At 42.5% G+C, this 20468-nt stretch overlaps 1 protein-coding gene across 1 annotated transcript in view; it reads right to left on the bottom strand.

Annotated features, from left to right (window-relative positions):
- Positions 1-402: 402 nt before the first annotated feature.
- mmp25a (matrix metallopeptidase 25a) overlaps positions 403-20468 on the bottom strand; it is a 31452-nt gene continuing 11386 nt past the window's right edge. The window contains exons 4-10 of the mRNA XM_024422663.2: positions 12645-12955; positions 11982-12161; positions 11748-11844; positions 11539-11621; positions 6195-6344; positions 5691-5972; positions 403-1369 (exon numbers count right to left, since the gene is read on the bottom strand). Coding sequence (XP_024278431.1) covers positions 1113-1369; positions 5691-5972; positions 6195-6344; positions 11539-11621; positions 11748-11844; positions 11982-12161; positions 12645-12955 — 1360 coding nt within the window. The 3' untranslated portion in view covers positions 403-1112. The remainder of the gene's footprint in view (positions 1370-5690; positions 5973-6194; positions 6345-11538; positions 11622-11747; positions 11845-11981; positions 12162-12644; positions 12956-20468) is intronic.

The following is a 20468-nucleotide window of genomic DNA, read 5'->3' as shown; positions in this document are numbered from 1 at the left end:
TATTTTATTAGCAACAAAAAAACATTATGGGGTATTGTGTGTAGATTGATGAGAGAGAAAAAAACATTTAATCTATTTTAGAATAAGGCTCTAACCTAACAAAATATGGAAAAAGTGAAGGGGTCTGAATCCCTTCCGACATTACATTAAAATGTGTTGAAAGTGTTTATTTTTAAGGAAATAGTATTTCACAGTTCGCTAGCTTCATGCTAACTGAATTTAGCTTCGCCAATCTCTAGCTAGCTTTAGGCTATTAAGTTTCAGCTATTGTTAGCTCACATGTTGACGATTTAGAATGTAATGGTTCTAGCATTGTTTATCTCATGCCGCCAGTCATTTGTAGCTTCATGGGAATTGACACTGCTGAGTTCTATATAATGTTACCCGCAACACTATTGCTAATCATTCATTTTTATTAGTGATGACTCATTTGCTTTTGGATCATGAAATATGTTTGTGAAACTATATGGGCACATTTACACACTTTGCATTCAGTATTTTCACAACACATCTTGTGTTTGGGACTTATTGTTCATATGTTTATGCCCAAAAAAATCTCAGCCTTTTTAATTTACATTTCTTGATTATTTTTTTTTAATACAATCTGCAAGAAGGCATTTAATTGTACACCATGTATATCCTGTGCATATGACAAATACATGTTGATTTGAATTACATAGATAGAGAAAAATTATCTTTACCAACATCTCTGTGTTCTTGTTCGCAAATGTAGCAAAACATTCAATCAACTGAACGTGCCCCTAAGCTAAGTTCAGAACGACTAAATAATAATTGAACCAATCACGGTATTACACAGGATAGGATAGAATAGTATAATTTAATATCCCATATGGAAATTGTCTTTGCAACAAAGGACAGGCATACTTGTTGGGCAGATTACATACATCAGGTAACATACAGTACATCACAAGACCTAATGACCAAATGGACATACTTAAATACACTGTAAATGTCTTATAGTCCTCTGAGCACTGAAATCATCACAACTCCTGAACCCTGCTTGCTGTCTGTCATTTTATCTATTTAATTTTCACCAAATCATTGTAATCATTGTAGTTGACAGAGAAAAAAAACATTGAAAACAGTGAATACTAACATACAGAAAATAACAACAAAGCAGAAACAGACACTATGATTAGCCAATAAGATGCTTGTATTGTTACAGTTCTGCTCCGGTCACAGTCTCTGCCTGTAGGGTGAGGCATCTTGGGTAAGTGGGTGGGAGTTGGTCCACCAACCTTACATTTCATCCAATCCACTGCTGTGGATTTTGGATTGATACTTCCTTGGTCCAATCCCCCTCTCTTTAGCACCCAGTAGGAGGTGTCCTTGAAGAAATAAGCATCTCCTGAGGGGCAGAGGGAAGAGAGTGATTGTGGTATGGTTTGTGTACTTCAAGGAGAGATGTGGTCAACTAAACATATTGGGAGATTCTCAATTGGTGTTGCTCGACTCCTCGCTTCATCTCCTCGCCTCGTTTTGAAAAAGGTCAAAGGTAATCTAGGAGCGGAGGCGAGAAGAGGAAACGTTGAAAGAAATGCGCTTGTATGAAATTAGACTCTCCTCCACTCGTGCGTCATCAGGCAAATTACATTTACAGGGAAGGAATCCAAAAATAAAATGTTTATATAACTACTGTATAGTTTTTAAATGTGTGCATGCTTTTCTCCTTCGAGAGGGTGTGGTAGATTTGTTTTTAAACACTTCTGCGCTAGCTGCAGGGAAGAAACTCTTGTGCATCCTCTGCCGAAGTAGGTAATCGAGGAAGAGAGCATACTCCTCCAATAAATGTCGTTCCACTTCATGATTGTGTCCCACTTGTTGTTGATTCTTCACAAAAAAATACAGTTTTATATCTTTATGTTTGAAGCCTGAAATGTGGCAAAAGGTCGCAAAGTTCAAGGGGGCCGAATACTTTCGCAAGGCACTGTATTTGGTCAATAACAAAAGTTTCTCAATACTTTGTTATATACCCTTTGTTGGCAATGACAGAGGTCAAACGTTTTCTGTAAGTCTTCACAAGGTTTTCACACACTGTTGCTGGTATTTTGTCCCATTCCTCCATGCAGATCTCCTCTAGAGCAGTGATGTTTTGGGGCTGTTGCTGGGCAACACGGACTTTCAACTCCCTCCAAAGATTTTCTATGGGGTTGAGATCTGGAGACTGGCTAGGCCACTCCAGGACCTTAAAATGCTTCTTACGAAGCCACTCCTTCGTTGCCCGGGCGGTGTGTTTGGGATCATTGTCATGCTGAAAGACCCAGCCACGTTTCATCTTCACTGCCCTTGCTGATGGAAGGAGGTTTTCACTCAAAATCTCACGATACATGGCCCCATTCATTCTTTCCTTTAAACGGATCAGTCGTCCTGGTCCCTTTGCAGAAAAACAGCCCCAAAGCATGATGTTTCCACCCCCATGCTTTACAGTAGGTATGGTGTTCTTTGGATGCAACTCAGCATTCTTTGTCCTCCAAACACGACGAGTTGAGTTTTTACCAAAAAGTTATATTTTGGTTTCATCTGACCATATGACATTCTCCCAATGTTCTTCTGGATCATCCAAATGCTCTCTAGCAAACTTCAGACGGGCCTGGACATGTACTGGCTTAAGCAGGAGGACTCATCTGGCACTGCAGGATTTGAGTCCCTGGCGGCGTAGTGTTACTGATGGTAGGCTTTGTTACTTTTGTCCCAGCTCTCTGCAGGTCATTCACTAGGTCCCTCCGTGTAGTTCTGTGATTTTTGCTCACCGTTCTTGTGATCATTATGACCCCACGGGGGTGAGATCTTGCCTGGAGCCCCAGATCGAGGGAGATTATCAGTGGTCTTGTATGTCTTCCATTTCCTAATAATTGCTCCCACAGTTGATTTCTTCAAACCAAGCTGCTTTCCTATTGCAGATGCAGTCTTTCCAGCCTGGTGCAGGTCTACAATTTTGTTTCTGGTGTCCTTTGACAGCTCTTTGGTCTTGGCCATAGTGGAGTTTGGAGTGTGACTGTTTGAGGTTGTGGACAGGTGTCTTTTATACTGATAACAAGTTCAAACAGGTGCCATTAATACAGGTAATGAGTGGAGGACAGAGGAGCCTCTTAAAGAAGAAGCTACAGGTCTGTGAGAGCCAGAAATCTTGCTTGTTTGTAGTTGACCAAATACTTATTTTCCACCATAATTTGCAAATAAATTCATTAAAAATCCTACAATGATTTTCTGGATTTTTTTTCCTCATTTTGTCTGTCGTAGTTGAAGTGTACCTATGATGAAAATTACAGGCCTCTCATCTTTTTAAGTGGGAGAACTTGCACAATTGGTGGCTGACTAAATACTTTTTTGCCCCACTGTATATTTTATATTTAAGATTCTTAAAAGTAGCCACCCTTTGCCTTGCACACTCTTGGCATTCTCTCAACCAGCTTCATGAGGTAGTCACCTGGAATGCATTTCAATTAACAGGTGTGCCTTGTCATTTGAGCCAATCAGTTGTGTTGTGACAAGGTAAGGGTGGTATACAGAAGACAGCCCTATTTGGTAAAAGACAAAGTCCATATTATGGAAAGAACAGCTCAAATAAGCAAAGAGAAACAACAGTCCATCATTACTTTAAGACATGAAGATCATTAAGGAAAATGTCAAGAACTTTGAAACTTTCTTCAAGTGCAGTCGCAAAAACCATCAAGCACTATGATGAACCTGGCTCTCATGAGGACTGCCACAGGAAGACCCAGAGTTACCTCTGCTGCAGAGGATAAGTTCTTTAGAGTTAACTGGGCTTCAAATTGCAGTCCAAATAAATGCTTCACAGAGTTCAAGTAACAGACAAATCTCAACATCAATTGTTCCGAGGAGACTGTGAATCAGGCCTTCATGGTCGAATTGCTGCAAAGAAACCACTACTAAAGGACATCAATAAGAAGAAGAGACTTGTTTGGGCCAAGAAACACGAGCAATGTTCATTACACTGGTGGAAATCTGTCCTTTGGTCTGAATTTTCCAAATTTTAGATTTATGGTCCCAAACACCATGTCTTTATGAGACGCAGAGTAAGTGAACGGATAATCTCTGCATGTGTGGTTTCCACCTTGAAGCATGAAGGAGGAGGTGTGATGGGGTGCTTTGCTGGTGACACTGTCTGTGATTTATTTAGAATTCAAGGCACACTTAACCAGCATTGCCACCACAGCATTCTGCAGTGATACACCAACCCATATGGTTTGCACTTAGTGGGACTGTCATTTGTTTTTCAACAGGACAATGACAATGACCCAAAACACAAGGGCTATTTGACCAAGAAGGAGAGGGATGGTGCTGCATCCTGGCCTCCACAATCACCAGACCTCAACCGAATTGAGATGGTTTGGTATGAGTTGGAACGCAGAGTGAAGGAAAAGCAGCCAACAAGTGCTCAGCATATGTGGGAACTCCTTCAAGACTGTTGGAAAAGCATTCCTCATAAAGCTGGTTGACAAATTGCCAAGAGTGTGCAAAGCTGTCATCAAGGCAAAAATACATTTAGATTTGTTTAAGATTTTTTTGGTTACTACATGATTCCATGTGTTATTTCATAGTGTTGATATCTTCACTATTATTCTACAATGTAGAAAATAAGGACCCACAAAGCTTCTCACGGAGTACTGTAGTGTGATCCTGTATTGGTCAGTTGGTAGAGCATGGTGCATTTTGCTATGGGGCGTAGAGAAGATTTTGCAATTTCATAACTCATTTTATGCAATTCTACTCATTTTGCCAAGGGGCGGGGAAAAGAATTTGCAGTTTTCCAGCTAATTTCCTGCCATTCTGCACATTTTGCCATAGGTCGGTAATTCGACCATGCTTACTACAAGTTTAGATAGCTGGCCACTAGACTAATTTACAAATCTAAAAAATGTTAGCTGACATGGGCTACTGTAATTGAGTGACCGACATAATAGAAATTATGCAACCTTTTGAAATAGCACCTTTTGAATTCCATGTTCCAGCTCTCAACAGTAAGTTGCGACCCCAATTGAGTTCCTAAAAAAAATGGATCCGCAGGCCTACAAAAGTGGGGGTAGCCAGTTGCCCATTTCTGGGTAAAATGGTTGGATTGGTGTTAAGGGAATTTTTATCAATGATGACTAATTATGTATACATTTCAATCAGGGCTGACTAATCCGAATACTATTATGCTACTGTACATGTATGAATTTTCTCTCTTGCTCCAAGTATTGAATACAATGTAGTGAATGTAGTCAAGAGTTTAGAACAATGACGGTCTGTTCCTTGGTACAAATGAATGAACTATGAATCCAGACTGTCTAGAATGCTTATCTACACTGACTTACCTTGGCTCTAGGCGAGGAGGGAAGGCTTGAGAGCTATAGAGCCTTTCTACCAGTGTCAAGAAGAGATGGAACATTTAGAAAACGCTGACATCATTTTCAGTTTATAACCTGTGGTAAAATGTGTATGAACTCAGTACTCTCTTGAATAAAGGCTGTTACTTGACTTTTAAGATCGGGCTCTGTCCATTCCTATAAAATAAGGATCTTACAAATTCTTATGAATTGACAGAGTGTTTAATTTGAATTGGGAATTAAAAACAGAGGAATTAAATTCCTTCAACAATTGGGTAAAGGCCAATCTGATCCTGGATCTGTGATTAGGTGCAAACACTAACTTAGCGTATTTCTTACCGTCTCCCCAGCTGATGATGTCATCTGGGTCAGAGGGCACCCCTGTCCAGAGGGAGGCCATTTTGGGGTACCCCCCCTCCAGTTTCCTGTCCTGCCCCCCTTCGTCAAATCTCCAGAACTCCCCTCCGCTGAACACGTACGTTTTCCCATTGTGTGCCCACACAAACACCGCCTCCACCCTCTCCAGTGGCCGACCCTCCATGGTATGCATGCCCCATTCCTCTAGGGAGCGTGGGTACCCAGGCAAAGAGGCCCTGTCTTTGAACATCCAGTACTGGGCTCCTGCACAGAGAGTAGAGAGAACATAAGACAACCAGAGAGAGATTAATCACATTGAAATATATCATTTATCAGACATAAACCGATAGAAGACGCTCATTTGGGCATTCATATACTACTCACACAAGCACATAACAGTAAGCAATATACAATTGAGAATACTATATATTTACGGTATAACATATCATATTATGCAGTATTATATATTTTTGAATATATTCTCACCAATGAAGAAGATGATGTGTCCGTCACTCCTTTCATAGACTGTGTCGATCCGGTCCAGCCTTAGGGGGAGCCCAACCCAGAAGTTGTGGATCAATGCTGGGATGAAAGACACCAGAGAACCCCACTGCTGAGCACGCCAGAAAAAAGCACCTGAGAAAGGGAGGGAGAGAGAGAGACAATAAAGGGAGAGGCACAGGTTGGGGGGAGAGAGAATGGGAAAGTGTGTGTTTTGGGTGTACAGTATACAGTAAGTGTATGCACTATGCATATATATTTGTGTACAATGTATGGGTTACAGTTGACTTTAGATAAGTGACAATGGAAAAGTTGCACGATAGACAGTATGTTCCACAAATCTAACAACGTAAATATATTGTATTTTATCTAAACAGTCTAGAAGGCAAAAAAAAATGATATACACTTCTATTTTCGCAATGTGATTTACATTTATCAAAAACTCCGATACCAACAATACGTTGGACTTTGACGTCAAGAAAGGAAAAGCCTGCTGGTGGCTTCGGTGATGGAGGCGAATTGGGTAAGTAGGTACAAAATTGCCCAAAGAGTTTGGTCATGTTATGTTGCTAGTAGATGATTTTTTAAAAACAGTCCATGCAAAACGAACTGGCCCACTCAGATCTAGCATGATGCTTGGGGATGGAATAGGCTGGCTAGCTAGCTAGTAAGCAAGCTACAATAACTCCATCAACACTGCACGTTTTGCAGAAATAAATGGTCGAATACCAATTGGATTAATGTCATCCTTTGTTTCAAGGTATGTCTTTATTTTTGCTGAACTGTGATCTTTATTGGCTGATATAGGTTGCAGAATATCATGGTAGCCAATGTTGGGTCAGCCATTATAAACTCAGCATTATAAACTCTGTTTATTTTCAGCAAACTTAATATGTGTAAATATTTGTATGAACATAACAAGATTCATACAACTGAGACATAAACTGAACAAGTTCCACAGACATGGGACTAACAGAAAGGGAATCATGTGTCCCTGAACAAAGGGGGGAGGGTAAAAATCCAAAGTAACAGTCAGTATCTGGTGTAGCCACCAGCTGCATTAAGTACTGCAGTACATCTCATCCTCATGGACTGCACCAGATTTGCCAGTTCTTGCTGTAAGATGTTACCCCACTTCCACCAAGGCATCTGCAAGTTCCCAGACATTTCTGGGGGGAATGGCCCTATCCTTCAACCTCCCAGACGTGCTCAATGGGATTGAGATCCGGGCTCTTCGCTGGTCATGGCAGAACACTGACATTCCTGTCTTGCAGGAAGTCACACACAGAACGAGCTGGTGGCATTGTCATGCTGGAGGGTCATGTCAGGATTAGCCTGCAGGAAGGATACCAAATGAGGGAGGAGGAAGTCTTCCCTGTAACACACAGTATTGAGATTGCCTTCAATGACAACAAGCTCAGTCCGATGATGCTGTGACACACCGCCCCAGACCATGACGGACCCTCTACCTCCAAATCGATCCCGCTCCAGAGTAGAGGCCTCGGTATAACGCTCATTCCTATGACGATAAACGCGAAACCGTCCATCACCCCTGGTGAGACAAAACCGCGACTCGTCAGTGAAGAGCACTTTTTGCCAGTCCTGTCTGGTCCAGCAACGGTGGGTTTGTGCCCATAGGCGATGTTGTTGCAGCTGATGTCTGGTGAGGACCTGCCTTTCAACAGGCCTACAAGCCTTCAGTCCAGCCTCTCTCAGCCTATTGCGGACAGTCTGAGCACTGATGGAGGGATTGTGCGTTCCTGGTGTAACTCTGGCAGTTGTTGTTGCCATCCTGTACCTGTCCCACAGGTATGATGTTCGGATGTACCGATCCTGTGCAGGTGTTGTTACACGTGGTCTGTCACTGCCACTGTCAGCTGTCTGTCCCGTCTCCCTGTAGCGCTGTCTTAGGAGTCTCACAGTACGGACATTGCAATTTATTGCCCTGGCAGTCCTCATGCCTCCTTGCAGCATGCCCAAGGCACGTTCACGCAGATGAGCAGGGACCCTGGGCATCTTTCTTTTGGTATTTTTCAGAGTCAGTAGAAAGGCCTCTTTAGTGTCCTAAGTTTTCATAACTGTGACCTTAATTGCCTACCGTCTGTAAGCTGTTAGTGTCTTAACAACCGTTCCACAGGTGCATGTTCATTAATTGCTTATGGTTCATTGAACAAGCATGAGAAACAGCGTTTAAACCCTTTACAATGAAGATCTGTGAAGTTATTTGGATTTTTACTAATTATCTTTGAAAGACAGGGTCCTGAAAAAGGGATGTTTCTTTTATTGCTGAGTCTACCTGGATTTACTGTTACTGCTGCTAGTAACATTAGCACTCCGTTTAGTATGTGGTTAGCTATAGCTACCATCGGCAAAGAACAGTTTTAGCCAGTTTGGTTATCGACGTTCAATGTCTACTATGATGATAAAGGTTTATTTTGATTTTGTATGAGAAACGCTGATGTGCTGAACTTCTAATAAGTGATGTGTTTCAAGGCTGCTAGTGGTTAGCTAGTAGGGGTAAGCCAGCAGGGGTGTAAAATGGGCTATGCTAAAAGCCTGCGCACTGTACAAGTGCCACGGTGTACTCTCTGTTTAGGGCCAAATAGCATTCTAGTTTGCTCAGTTTTTTGGTAATTCTTTCCAATGAATCAAGTAATTATCTTTTTGTTTTCTTATGATTTGGTTGTGTCTAATTGTGTTGCTGTCCTGTGGCTCTGTGGAGTCTGTTTGTGTTTGTAAACAGAGCCCCAAGACCAGCTTGCTTAGGGGACTCTTCTCCAGGGTCATCTCTCTGTAGGTGATGGCTTTTATATGGAAGGTCTGGGAATCGCTTCCTTTTAGGTGATTGTAGAATTTAACGTCTGTTTTCTGGATTTTGATCATTAGCGGGTATCGGCCTAATTCTGCTCTGCATGCATTATTTGGTGTTTTACGTTGTACGCGGAGGATATTTTTGCATAATTCTACATGCAGAGTCTCAATTTGGTGTTTGTCCCATTTTGTGAATTCTTGGATGATGAGCGAACCCCAGACCTCACAACCATAAAAGGCAATGGGTTCTATAGAAGGCCGTTTTTGCCTTGTCTCTCAGCTTGTTCACTGAATGTTACCTGCGGCGCTGATGTTTAATCCGAGGTATGTATAGTTTTTTGTGTGCTCTACGGCAACGGTGTCTAGATGGAATTTGTATTTGTGGTCGTGGCAACTGGACCTTTTCTGGAACACCATTATTTTTGTCTTACTGAGATTAACTGTCAGGGCCCAGGTCTGACAGAATCTGTGCAGAAGATCTAGGTGCTGCTGTAGACTCTCCTTGGTTTGGGACAGAAGCACCAGATAATCAGCAAATAGTAGACATTTGATTTCAGATTCTAGTAGGGTGAGGCTGGGAACTACAGACTGTTCTAGTGCCAATTCGTTGATATATATGTTGAAAAGGGTGGGGCTTAAGCTGCATCCCTGTCTCACCCCACGGCCCTGTGGAAATAAATACTTTTTTTGTTAATTTTAACCTCACACTTGTTTTTTCCCCAACACCACTTTCCATCAATTTATATTAAAAATATAAAGGTAAAATAAATCAAATATAGCAGACCCTCATGAAATCAGCAAAGCATGAGAAGATTTTGCCTTTGTTTTGGTTTGTTTCTTTGTCAGTTAGGGTGCCGTCTAGCGTACAGTAATTTGTCAAAAAGCCAATTTGACATTTGCTCAGTACATTGTTTTCACTGAGGAAATGTACGAGTCTGCTGTTAATGATAATGCATTTTTCCCAAGATTGCATATCCCACGGTAGTGATTGGGGTAACATGTGTCTCCACTTTTGTGGATTGGGGTGATCAGTCCTTGGTTCCAAATATTGGGGAAGATGCCAGAGCCAATGATGATGTTAAAGAGGTTAAGTATAGCCAATTGGAATTTGTGGTCTGTATATTTTATCATTTCATTGAGGATACCATATCTTGTCCTGTAGTTCATTCAATGTAATTGGAGAATCCAGTGGGTTCTGGTAGTCTTTAATAGGTGATTCTAAGATTTGTATTTGATCATGTATATGTTTTTGCTGTTTGTTCTACGACCAAAAAGAAAGGAGAAGTTATCAGTTATGGATAGATAACTCTTCGTATTGTTGTTTGTTTAGGGTTTTCCAATTTTCCCACACGTGGTTAGACTATGGATTTTTCAATTACATTGAGCTGCTTTCTGACATGCTGTTTCTTCTTTTTCCGTAGGTTATTTCTGTATTGTTTTAGTGATTTACCATAGTGAAGGCGTAGGCTCAGGATTTCTGCATCTCTATGTTTAGGTTGGATAGGTTTCTCAATTTCTTTCTTAGGTTTTTGCATTCTTCATCAAACCATTTGTCATTGTTGTTCATTTTCTTCGGTTTTCTGTTTGACATTTTTAGATTTAATTGGGAAGCTGAGAGGTCAAATATACTTTACACCTTCACTCTTACAGTGGGACGTTTTGTCCAGGAAGTTGTCTAAAAGGGATTGAATTTGTTGTTGCCAATTAGTTTTTTGGTAGGTTTCCACACTACTTTCCTTCCAGCTATAGCATTTCTTAATATTATTTAGTTCCTTTGGCTTTGATGCCTCATGATTGAGTATTGCTCTGTTCAAGTAGACTGTGATTTTGCTGTGATCTGATAGGGTTATCAGTGAACGCAGTGACTGTGAACGCTCTGAGAGACTAGGTTGAGGTCAGTGATAAAGTAGTCTACAGTACTACTGCCAAGAGATGAGCTATCAGTGTACCTACCATAGGAGTCCCCTCGAAGCCTACCATTGACTATGTGTGACAGAGCTGCAGGATTTGTGACCCGTTTTTGTTGGTTATGTTGTCGTAATTGTGCCTAGGGGGGCATATGGGGGAGGAAATGCTGTCTCATCCAGATAGGTGTTTGTGTGTGCTGCGGGTGTCAGGTTTCTTTCCAGTTCTGGAATTTAGGACACCAGACTAGTGCATGTCCCTGGGCTTGGAAATGATTGATTTCCCCCTCCAAGATAGAGAAGCTGTCCTCATTAAAGTATGTGGATTCTAGTGGGAGGATATAGGTAGTACACAAGAGGAAATTTTCCTGTGTTTTTTTCTCCCTCTGCTGTGTGTGCATCTTGCTAGCTATCACTCAAATGATTTCTCGCTCTCATTTTACTAGCTGTCACTCAAATGGCGAGGGACTGAAGGTCACCGACTGAAACTCAAATTGCTAGGGGGCTGGACCACGTGGGAGAACATTTAGAGAAAATGGCGCCACACAGACACTGACAGTCCCAAGCCCATACATTTTTCTATAGTTAACATGAAAAATGGTTGTTCTTCTTACCCTTGAAGAAGAAGACTTCTCCTCTGATGTTGGCAATGGCATCATATTTCCCCTCACAGCGATCTGGCAGAGCAGGGTCTGGGCTGTGTTTGTAAGGGGCGGTAGAGAGAGGGTACTGTATCTTTCTGATATTTTCATGATATTGTCATATAGTATCTTAACCATAACAAGTTGTAGTATTTGCAGTATTTGTCCAGTTATACACTCACTGTGGTGTTAGTCTTGGGGATGGAGGACTGGGCAGGAAAGGTAGGTTGGGAGTGGTTGGGGCCGGAGTGGGATGCGTGGCAGACCTTCTTCTCTTTCCTATGAAATACCATTTCAGTATTTTTGAGCATTGTGTTCCTGTGCCTCTGCATATGGGTCTTTCTAATATTTCCCTTTGTTGAGGACCCAAACAAAGACTTCAAATGTGTGTGTGCACTGTGTGTGATTGTGTGTACCGTATATAGCCTGTATTCCTAGCCTGTCATCTGTAGGTAGTGTGTAGCTCTGGATGTCCCCCACAGTCCCCTGGTAGTATGGCCTCATGATGGAGGGATTGGAAGAGGTGTGTGAGAGGCCCAGGGCGTGGCCAAACTCATGCACTGCTACCGTGAAGAGATCAGTGGTGCCAATGTCATCTGAGAGAGAGATTGAGAGGAGAGAAAAAGAGACAATAGATCTCAAATCAAATTGTATTTGTCACATGCTTCGTAAACAACAGGTGTAGACTGTGAAATATTTACTTACATGCCCTTCCCAACAATGCAAAGAGGAAATAATAACACAAGGAATAAAATATAAATTGTAACAATAACTTCGCTATATTACAAGGGGTACCAGTACAGAGATGATACATATACTGTAGGCATAGGCTATTTGGTGATAGCGGGAGAATGACAGAAATGGAGGAAGGGAAAAAAAAGTGAGACAGAGGTTGGGGGAGCTAAAGATGAAGAGAGAAATGGAGGGAGGGGAGAGAAAGCGAGAGAGTGTAAGAGATGTTGGCAGGAAAGGAGGTAGATGGATAGATAGGGAAAGATAAAGCAATTAAAATCTCATTATGTTGTTCACAGAAGTGCACACCGTTTATGTGTGTTACGCCCTATGAGCCTCTCCCTCACCTCCATACCCGTAACTCCAGCTCTCCCCATTGTCAAAGTGGGTGTCCCCCGCCATGTCCGCCGTCCCGGGGAAGAACGCGTGAGCCAGGGTGCCCCCTCTGCCATCGAAGGGGTACCCATCCTCGTGGTAGGAGCTGGGAAAGGACACCCTGAAGTCCCCCTCTTGGTTGGGGTGGTCCCGGGAGGGGCGAAGAAGTTGGAAGTTGAGGGGGGTGGGATTGCTCCACACACGGAGGGCATAGGTGAGGATGAGATCCACCAGTTCGGGGTGGAGGGAGGGGGACAGGGAGGGGGAGGGATAGCTGAGCACACTGGAGTGGGGGAGGATGAGGGAGGGCATGAGAGGAGATTTGGTTTGCGAAGAGAGGGTATATTACTGTAAACTTTCTAAGTTTACCTGTAAAGTACCATAATTATCTTTCAAGGGTTTTATGTAATCTATCACAAGACATCTAGTGGCTCATTAGGGTACTTCAGAATATGAACCATCAACTTAGTGAATACCATTGGTGTGTAATATGAGGGATTCAAATCAAATCAAATTGTGTTAGTCACATGCGCCGAATACAACAGGTGTAGACTTTACAGTGAAATGCTCACTTTCGAGTCCCTAACCAACAATGCAGTTGAAAAAAAATATGATTAAGAACAATAAATAAAAGTAACAAGTAATTAAAGAGCAGCAGTAAAATAACAATAGCAATACTACACACAGGGGGTACCGGTATAGATTCAATGTGCGGGGGAACCGGTTAGTTGAGGTAATATGTACATGTAGGTAGAGTTATTAAAGTGACTTTGCATAGATGAAAATAACAGAGAGTAGCAGCGGTGTAAAGGGGGGTAATGCCTTGCGGTCGGAGGCCGAGCAGTTGCTATACCAGGCAGTGATGCTAACAGTCAGGATGCTGTCGATGGTGCAGATGTAGGACCTTTGAGAATCAGAGGACCCATGCCACATATTTTCAGTCTCTTGAGGGGGAATAGGGGTTGTTGTGCCCTCGACTGTCTTGGTGTGCTTGGGCCATGTTAGTTTGTTGGTGATGTGGACACCAAGGAACTTGAAGCTCTCAACCTGCTCCACTACAGCTCTGTTGTTGAGAATGGGGGTGTGCTCTGCCCATTTTGTCTGTAGTCCACAATCATCTCCTTTGTCTTGATCATGTTGAGGGAAAGGTCGTTGTTCTGGCAACACACAGCCAGGTCTCTGATCTCCTCCCTATAGGCTGTCTCGTCTTTGTCGGTGATCAGGCCAACCACTGTTGTGTCATCGGCAACCATAATGATGTGTTGGAGTTGTGCCTGGCCGTGCAGTCATGAGTGAACAGGGAGTACAGGAGGGGACTGAAAATTCACCCGAGGGGCCCCTGTGTTGTTACCTACCCTTACCACCTGGGGGGCGGTCCCTCAGGAAGTCCAGGATCCAGTTGCAGAGGGAGGTGTTTAGTCCCAGGGTCCTTTTTTTCATCCAGGTGGGAAAGGGCAGTGTGGAGTGCAATAGAGATGGCATCATCTGTGGATCTGTTGGGGCGGTATGCAAATTGGAGTGGGTGTAGGGTTTCTAGGATAATGATGTTGATGTGATCCATGACCAGCCTTTCAAAGCACTTCATGGCTACAAACGTGAGTGCTACGGGTCAGTAGTCATTTAGGCAGGTTACCTTAGTGTTCTTGGGCACAGGGACTATGGTGGTCTGCTTAAAACATGTTGGTATTACAGACTAGGACAGAGAGAGGTTGAAAATGTCAGTGAAGACACTCGCCAGTTGGTCAGCTCATGCTTGCAGTACACATCCTGGTAATCCGTCTGGCCCTGCGGCCTTGTGAATGTTGACCTTTTTAAAGGTCTTACATCGACTCTGGAGAGCGTGATCACACAGTCTTCTGGAACAGCTTGTGCTCTCATGCATGTTTCAGTGTTATTTGCCTAGAAGCGAGCATATAAGTAGTTTAGCTCGTCTGGTTGGCTCGTGTCACCGGGTAGATCTCGGCTGTGCTTCCCTTTCTAGTCTGTAATGGGTTGCAGGCCCTGTCACATCCAATGAGCGTCGGAGCAGGTGTAGTACGATTCGATCTTAGTCCTGTATTGACGCTTTGCCTGTTTGATGGGTCATCAGAGGGCATAGTGGGATTTCTTATAAGCTTCCGGGTTAGAGTCCCGCTCCTTGAAAGCAGTAGCTCTAGCCTTTAGTTCAGTGCGGATGTTGCCTGTAATCCATGGCTTCTGGTTGGGGTATGTATGTATGGTCATTGTGGGGATGATGTCATCGATGCACTTATTGATGAAGCCAGTGACTGATGTGGTGCACTCCTCAATGCCATCGAAGGAATCCCGGAACATTTTCCAGTATGTGCTTGCAAAACAGTCCTGTAGCTTAGCATCTGCTTCATCTGACCACATTTTTATTGATCGAGTCACTGGTGCTTCCTTCTTAAAATGTTTGCTTGTAAGCAGGTATCAGGTGGATAGAATTATGGTCAGATTTACCAAATGGTGTGCGAGGGAGAGCTTTGTATACGTCTCCGTGTGTGGAGTAAAGGTGGTCCAAAGTGTTTTCCCTCTAGTTGCACATTTAACATGCTGATAGAAATTTGGTATTACTGATTTAAGTTTCCCTGCATTAACTCCCCTGCTACTAGGAACGCCGCCTCTGGTTGAGCATTTTTCTGTTTGCTTATGGCGGAGTACAGCTCATTCAGTGCCAGCATCAGTCTGTGGTGGTATGTAGACAGCTATGAAAAATACAGATGAAAACTCAAGGTAGATAGTGTGGTCTACAGCTTATCATGAGATACTCTACCTCAGGCGAGCAAAACCTCAAGACCTCCTTAGATATCGTGCACCAGCTGTTATTTACAAAAATACATAGTCCGATGCCCCTTGTCTAACCAGACGACGTTGTTCTGTCCTGCCGATACGGCGTATAACCAGCCAACTGTATGTCGATAATGTTGTCATTCAGCCATGACTCCGTGAAGCATAAGATATTACAGTTTTGAATGTCCCGGTAGTTTAATCTTCCGCATAGGTCATCGATTTTATTTTCCAAAGACTGCACGTTTGCTAGCAGAATGGAAGGAAGTAGGGGTTTATTCGATCGCCTACGAATTCTCAGAAGGCAGCCCGCCCTCTGGCCCCTTTTTCTCCGCCTTCTCTTCACGCAAATGATGGGGAACTGGGCCTGTTCCTGGGGAAGCAGTATATCATTCACGTCGGGCTCATCGGACACGTTAAACAAAAACAAGTAATCATATTACTGATGTCCAGAAGATCTTTTTGGGTCATAAGAGATGGTAGCGGCAACATTATGTACAAAATAAATTTTAAAATAAGTTACAAACAACGCAAAGAAACAAACAAAAAAACGATTGGTTAGGAATATGTAAAACATCAGCCTTGTTCTCCGGCAATCATCTTGATTCTGAATGAAATAATCATTTTTTAAATCATTTTTTCACACTTTTATTTATTTTACTATGTCAGTATGTATTTTGTCAATGTTTTGGCATCAAGCTGACGGCAGTTGTGAAAGACATTAACAGTTGGAAGAGTTGCAGAGTTAATTGAAAATAATGCCATTGTTGATTAGATGCTTTTTTCATTAGGATATTTGGTCTATCTACTATATATATATGGAAACAGTATTGAAACAGATACAGAAATTCTACTATATATAAATACATTTTTTTTGTTATACAAATATAAATGACCAAAGTTATGATAGATTGCCATAGACTTTCTGTTAATTACCAAAATGACTGAAGATTCCGGTAACTTTGGTAAACTACCTGTGGTATACTAACGAGGCAAGATGCAGCCATGCTGTTTAGCATCAAGTTTAATAACAGAATGAATTGACATGTGCATTCTCATAATGCACTTTGACCTTGACTATGGTACGTACGGTGACCTGCGTGTACCAATATTACTATAATGTAATACCATAATTGAACCATGTAGTTGTTATAGGCTAATTAATACACTACATCATCTACTCATTTTAGTCTGACAAACAGTAACAAATGATCCCTATTAAATGGGCGGCAGGTAGCCTAGTGGTTAGAGTGTTGGACTAGTAACCGAAAGGTTGCAAGATCGAATACCAGAGCTGTTGAATACAAAATATGTTGTTCTGCCCCTGAACAAGGCAGTTAACCCACTGTTCCTAGGCCATTGTTGAAAATAAGAATTTGGTCTTAACTGACTTGCCTAATGAAATAAAAGTTTTTTTGAAATGCTTGTACTGTAAACAACTAAAATAGTATGTATCTTTTAAACATTTCAATGAACAGTTTGACATCATGCGTTTCTTTTTCTTACGACCTTTGTCCATACATCTTTTCACATCATAACAATTCTTTCTCTTTTTTTCAGCCTCATCAGTGTGAATGCGTGTATGTAAAAGTCTTTAAGGGCTGTAATGCTGGGGTGGTCTGATGACCCTGTAAAGAGCAACGCAGGCTTTGTGTGTCTGCGTTCAAATGTCCTTAACTGACACTGTACAGGTGAGACGAGTCAGTCAAAGAGTCAGTTACCACCAGAGATGGTGTTTCAGGAATAACTCATGCTCTCAACTGATCCCTGTGTCATATGTGGACGGTCAGTGTCTCTGCCTATCACTTTGTAAGATACTGGACCTGTCTGTTGTGTGACAAACTCAGGTATCCATCTCGGTCCTCCTCCCGTTGTATTTCGCAGGTACACGGCATCATCCACTCCAAATTACCTTTCCACTGTACGTTGGTCATGGTTAGAGCATTGGGCCAGTAACTGAAAGGTTGCTGGTTTGGCTACTCAAGCCGACAAGGTTAAAAATCTGTCGATGTGCCCTTGAGCAAGACACTTAACCCTAATTTGCTCCCGGGGCGTCGTATTACTATGGCTGACCCTGTAAAACATCACATTTCACTGCACCTATCCAATGTATGTGACAATATTTTCATTTGGTTTTACTTTTACTTGTACTGCTTCCTGCGAAGCACAGCATTGCGAACATGTCTGCTCAAGAAGAGGTCAGCAGGCGTTTGTCCTGTTCTGCAGTCCGTTGTGGTGCGGTACTGCAGTCAGAACAAGGAGATCTTGTCCTTTATGTCCAGAGTGGTACTGGCAGGCTTTATTAAAACCATTTTTGAATGTCTGAACATACCTCTCTGCCAGCCCTTTTGAAGCTGGGTGTCCATGCGTGCTGGTGGAGGGCAGGATTCCGTTCTACCTCACAAACGTCTGGAATTCGTTTGACATTAAAGTCTTCGCATTGTCCGTTACGATTTTCTCAGGTAACCTGAATGATGAGAACAACTTCTCAGTCTGGTTATGGTAGCATGTGAAGTGATTTGTGACATTCTGAACACTTCTAACCGTTTAGAGTGTGCGTCAACCACTATCATAAACATGGGCTTGCAAAGTCTGTGTAAACATTTAACACTCACCATGGAACTCCCATGGATGCAACAAAACCTGTCATGTCATATTTCACACTCCTTGCAGACCAGGTCCACTTCTCTATATCGTTCTGGCCACCAGACATAAAGTATTTGTGAGCAAGTGGTTTCGTTTTTACAATGTCCTGGTGTCCTGTGTGTATTGCCCCATTAGAAACACCCTCGTTCCTCCGTGTGTAGAATTTCAAATTTACTTCAACCTGTTCAAGCCAACTCTCCATGATATATTTGTAGACTTTTGAGAGCTCACTCTCCATGTGTGTTGCCCTGGCTATTTGTGTAGCATTCAGCAGTGCTTCCTCAAAGTGCTCTGTTAGCAGTGTGTGAATGTGAGCTGACACAGTTCCGGCATTACTGGTCTCAGGTAGTAGTCATACGCTGACAAAATGTTGGCCTACCGCTGGATGCAATCGTAGGGAGGCTCTTGTGCTCCCCAAACATGGTAAGTAAGGGTTTGTGATCAGTCAATAAGTTAAATTGTCTCCCCCACAGATACTGATGGAACTTTTTTAGTCCATAGATTAGTCCCAAGGCTTCCTTTTCAATCTGTAAGCATTTCTTCTCAGCTGGGGCATCTCTATTTGGCATAATGTGCTGGATGATAGCTTAAATACAATGCGTCACAAGCCAAAGAAAGAGGTACTCACGAGGCACAGATGTCAATTCAATGTCTATTCCATGTTGACTCAATGTAATTTAATTGAAATGACATGGAAACAACGTTGATTCAACCAGTGTGTGCCCAGTGGGTAGTTTTGAGTCACAGTGGACTAAGACCTGATCACTCATTAACAGCTCTTTTCATTTGTTGAAGGTATCCTGTTCCGGTTGTTTTCAACGCCAAGTCACTTGGTCTTTCAGCAACCTGTACAGTGGCGCTAGAACTGTGCTCTGCTGTGGCACAAAACGCCAATAGTAGTTAACAAGACCCAGAAAGGCCCTCAGCTCCTACACGTTTGTATGCGCAGGTGCCCCGGGGATAGCTCTGAAAGATAGAAGGGATGGAGCTTATCCCGAAAGGTAACCTATTGTGCATTCAGAAAGTATTCAGAACCCCTCACTTTTTCCACATTTTGTTACTTTACAGCCTTATTCTACAATGGATAAAATAAAAACTTTTCCTCATCAATCTACACACAATAGCCCGTAATGACAAAGCAAAAACAGGTTAATAAATGTTGGCAAATTTATAAAAACGTTTTAAAAAAACGAAATACCTTATTTAAATACGTTTTCAGACCCTTTGCTATGAGACTTGAAATTGAGCTCAGATGCATTCTGTTTCCATTGATCATCCTTCACCTGTGGTAAATTAAATGAATTGGACATGATTTGGAAAGGAAAACACCTGTCTATATAAGGTCGCAAGTTGACAGAGGGTGTCAGAACAAAAACCAAGCCATGAGGTCGAAGGAATTGTCCATAGAGCTCTGAGACAGGATTGTGATCTGGGGAAGGGTACCAACATTTTTTTGCAGCATTGAAGGTCCCCAAGAACACAGTGCCCTCCATCATTCTTAAATGGAATACATTTGGAACCACCAAGACTCTTCCTAGAGCTGGCCGCCCGGGCCAAACTGAGCAATTGGGGGAGAAGGTCCTTGATCTGGGAGGTGACCAAGAACCCAATGGTCACTCTGACAGAGCTCCAGCATTCCTCTGTGGAGATGGGAGAACCTTCCAGAAGAACAACCATCTCTGCAGCACTCCACCAATCAAGCCTTTATGGTAGAGTGGCTAGACGGAAGGTAAGTATCTATGTACGAGCTCATATGGTGCAACTAGGGCTGTTGCGGTGACCGTATTACCGCCACACCGGCGGTCACGAGTCACGAAGGTAGTCAAATTCCATGTGACTGTTTAGTCACGGTAATTAGGCTTCTCAAAGCTCTGTTGCTGCTGATAGTGATTAGTAGCTGATCAAACTTGCTAACTGCTTGGTACTCAGCAATCTATTATCCCTCTAATCACTGATTAGATTTTTGAATACATTTGCATTGATTGTCAAACACTTAATGAGAGCCCATGAGCTCACGTTGTGCAATATTTCTATAGGCTATGCAATTGCGAGAAAACAGAGTGATAGCCCCACTAAAAAAAGGAGGATCCCATCAGCTTTTTATAGACAAGGCCTACTATATTTTTTTCTCAACTTTCCTAATATTAAGCACATTGTTTATCTTGTCATGACTGTCCTGTTCAGATCCAAATAGGTCAGATCAGGTTTGCAATGAATGACTGCAACCACATGCCCTCTCACCCGCAGAAGGGGGAGGAGGAAACTGATGGTGGTTAAAAACTCACACCCTGTTGTAAATCAAGGTAGAAGATTCAGGTCTCACTCTCCAAATTCATGAAAGGAATGTGCCTTTGTTTCAACAG

This window comes from Oncorhynchus tshawytscha, linkage group LG09 (assembly GCF_018296145.1).
Source record: "Oncorhynchus tshawytscha isolate Ot180627B linkage group LG09, Otsh_v2.0, whole genome shotgun sequence".
Lineage (NCBI taxonomy): Eukaryota > Metazoa > Chordata > Actinopteri > Salmoniformes > Salmonidae > Oncorhynchus > Oncorhynchus tshawytscha.
The sequence above is the reverse complement of the archived record's forward strand: the minus strand, read 5'-3'. Positions and strand labels throughout refer to the sequence as shown.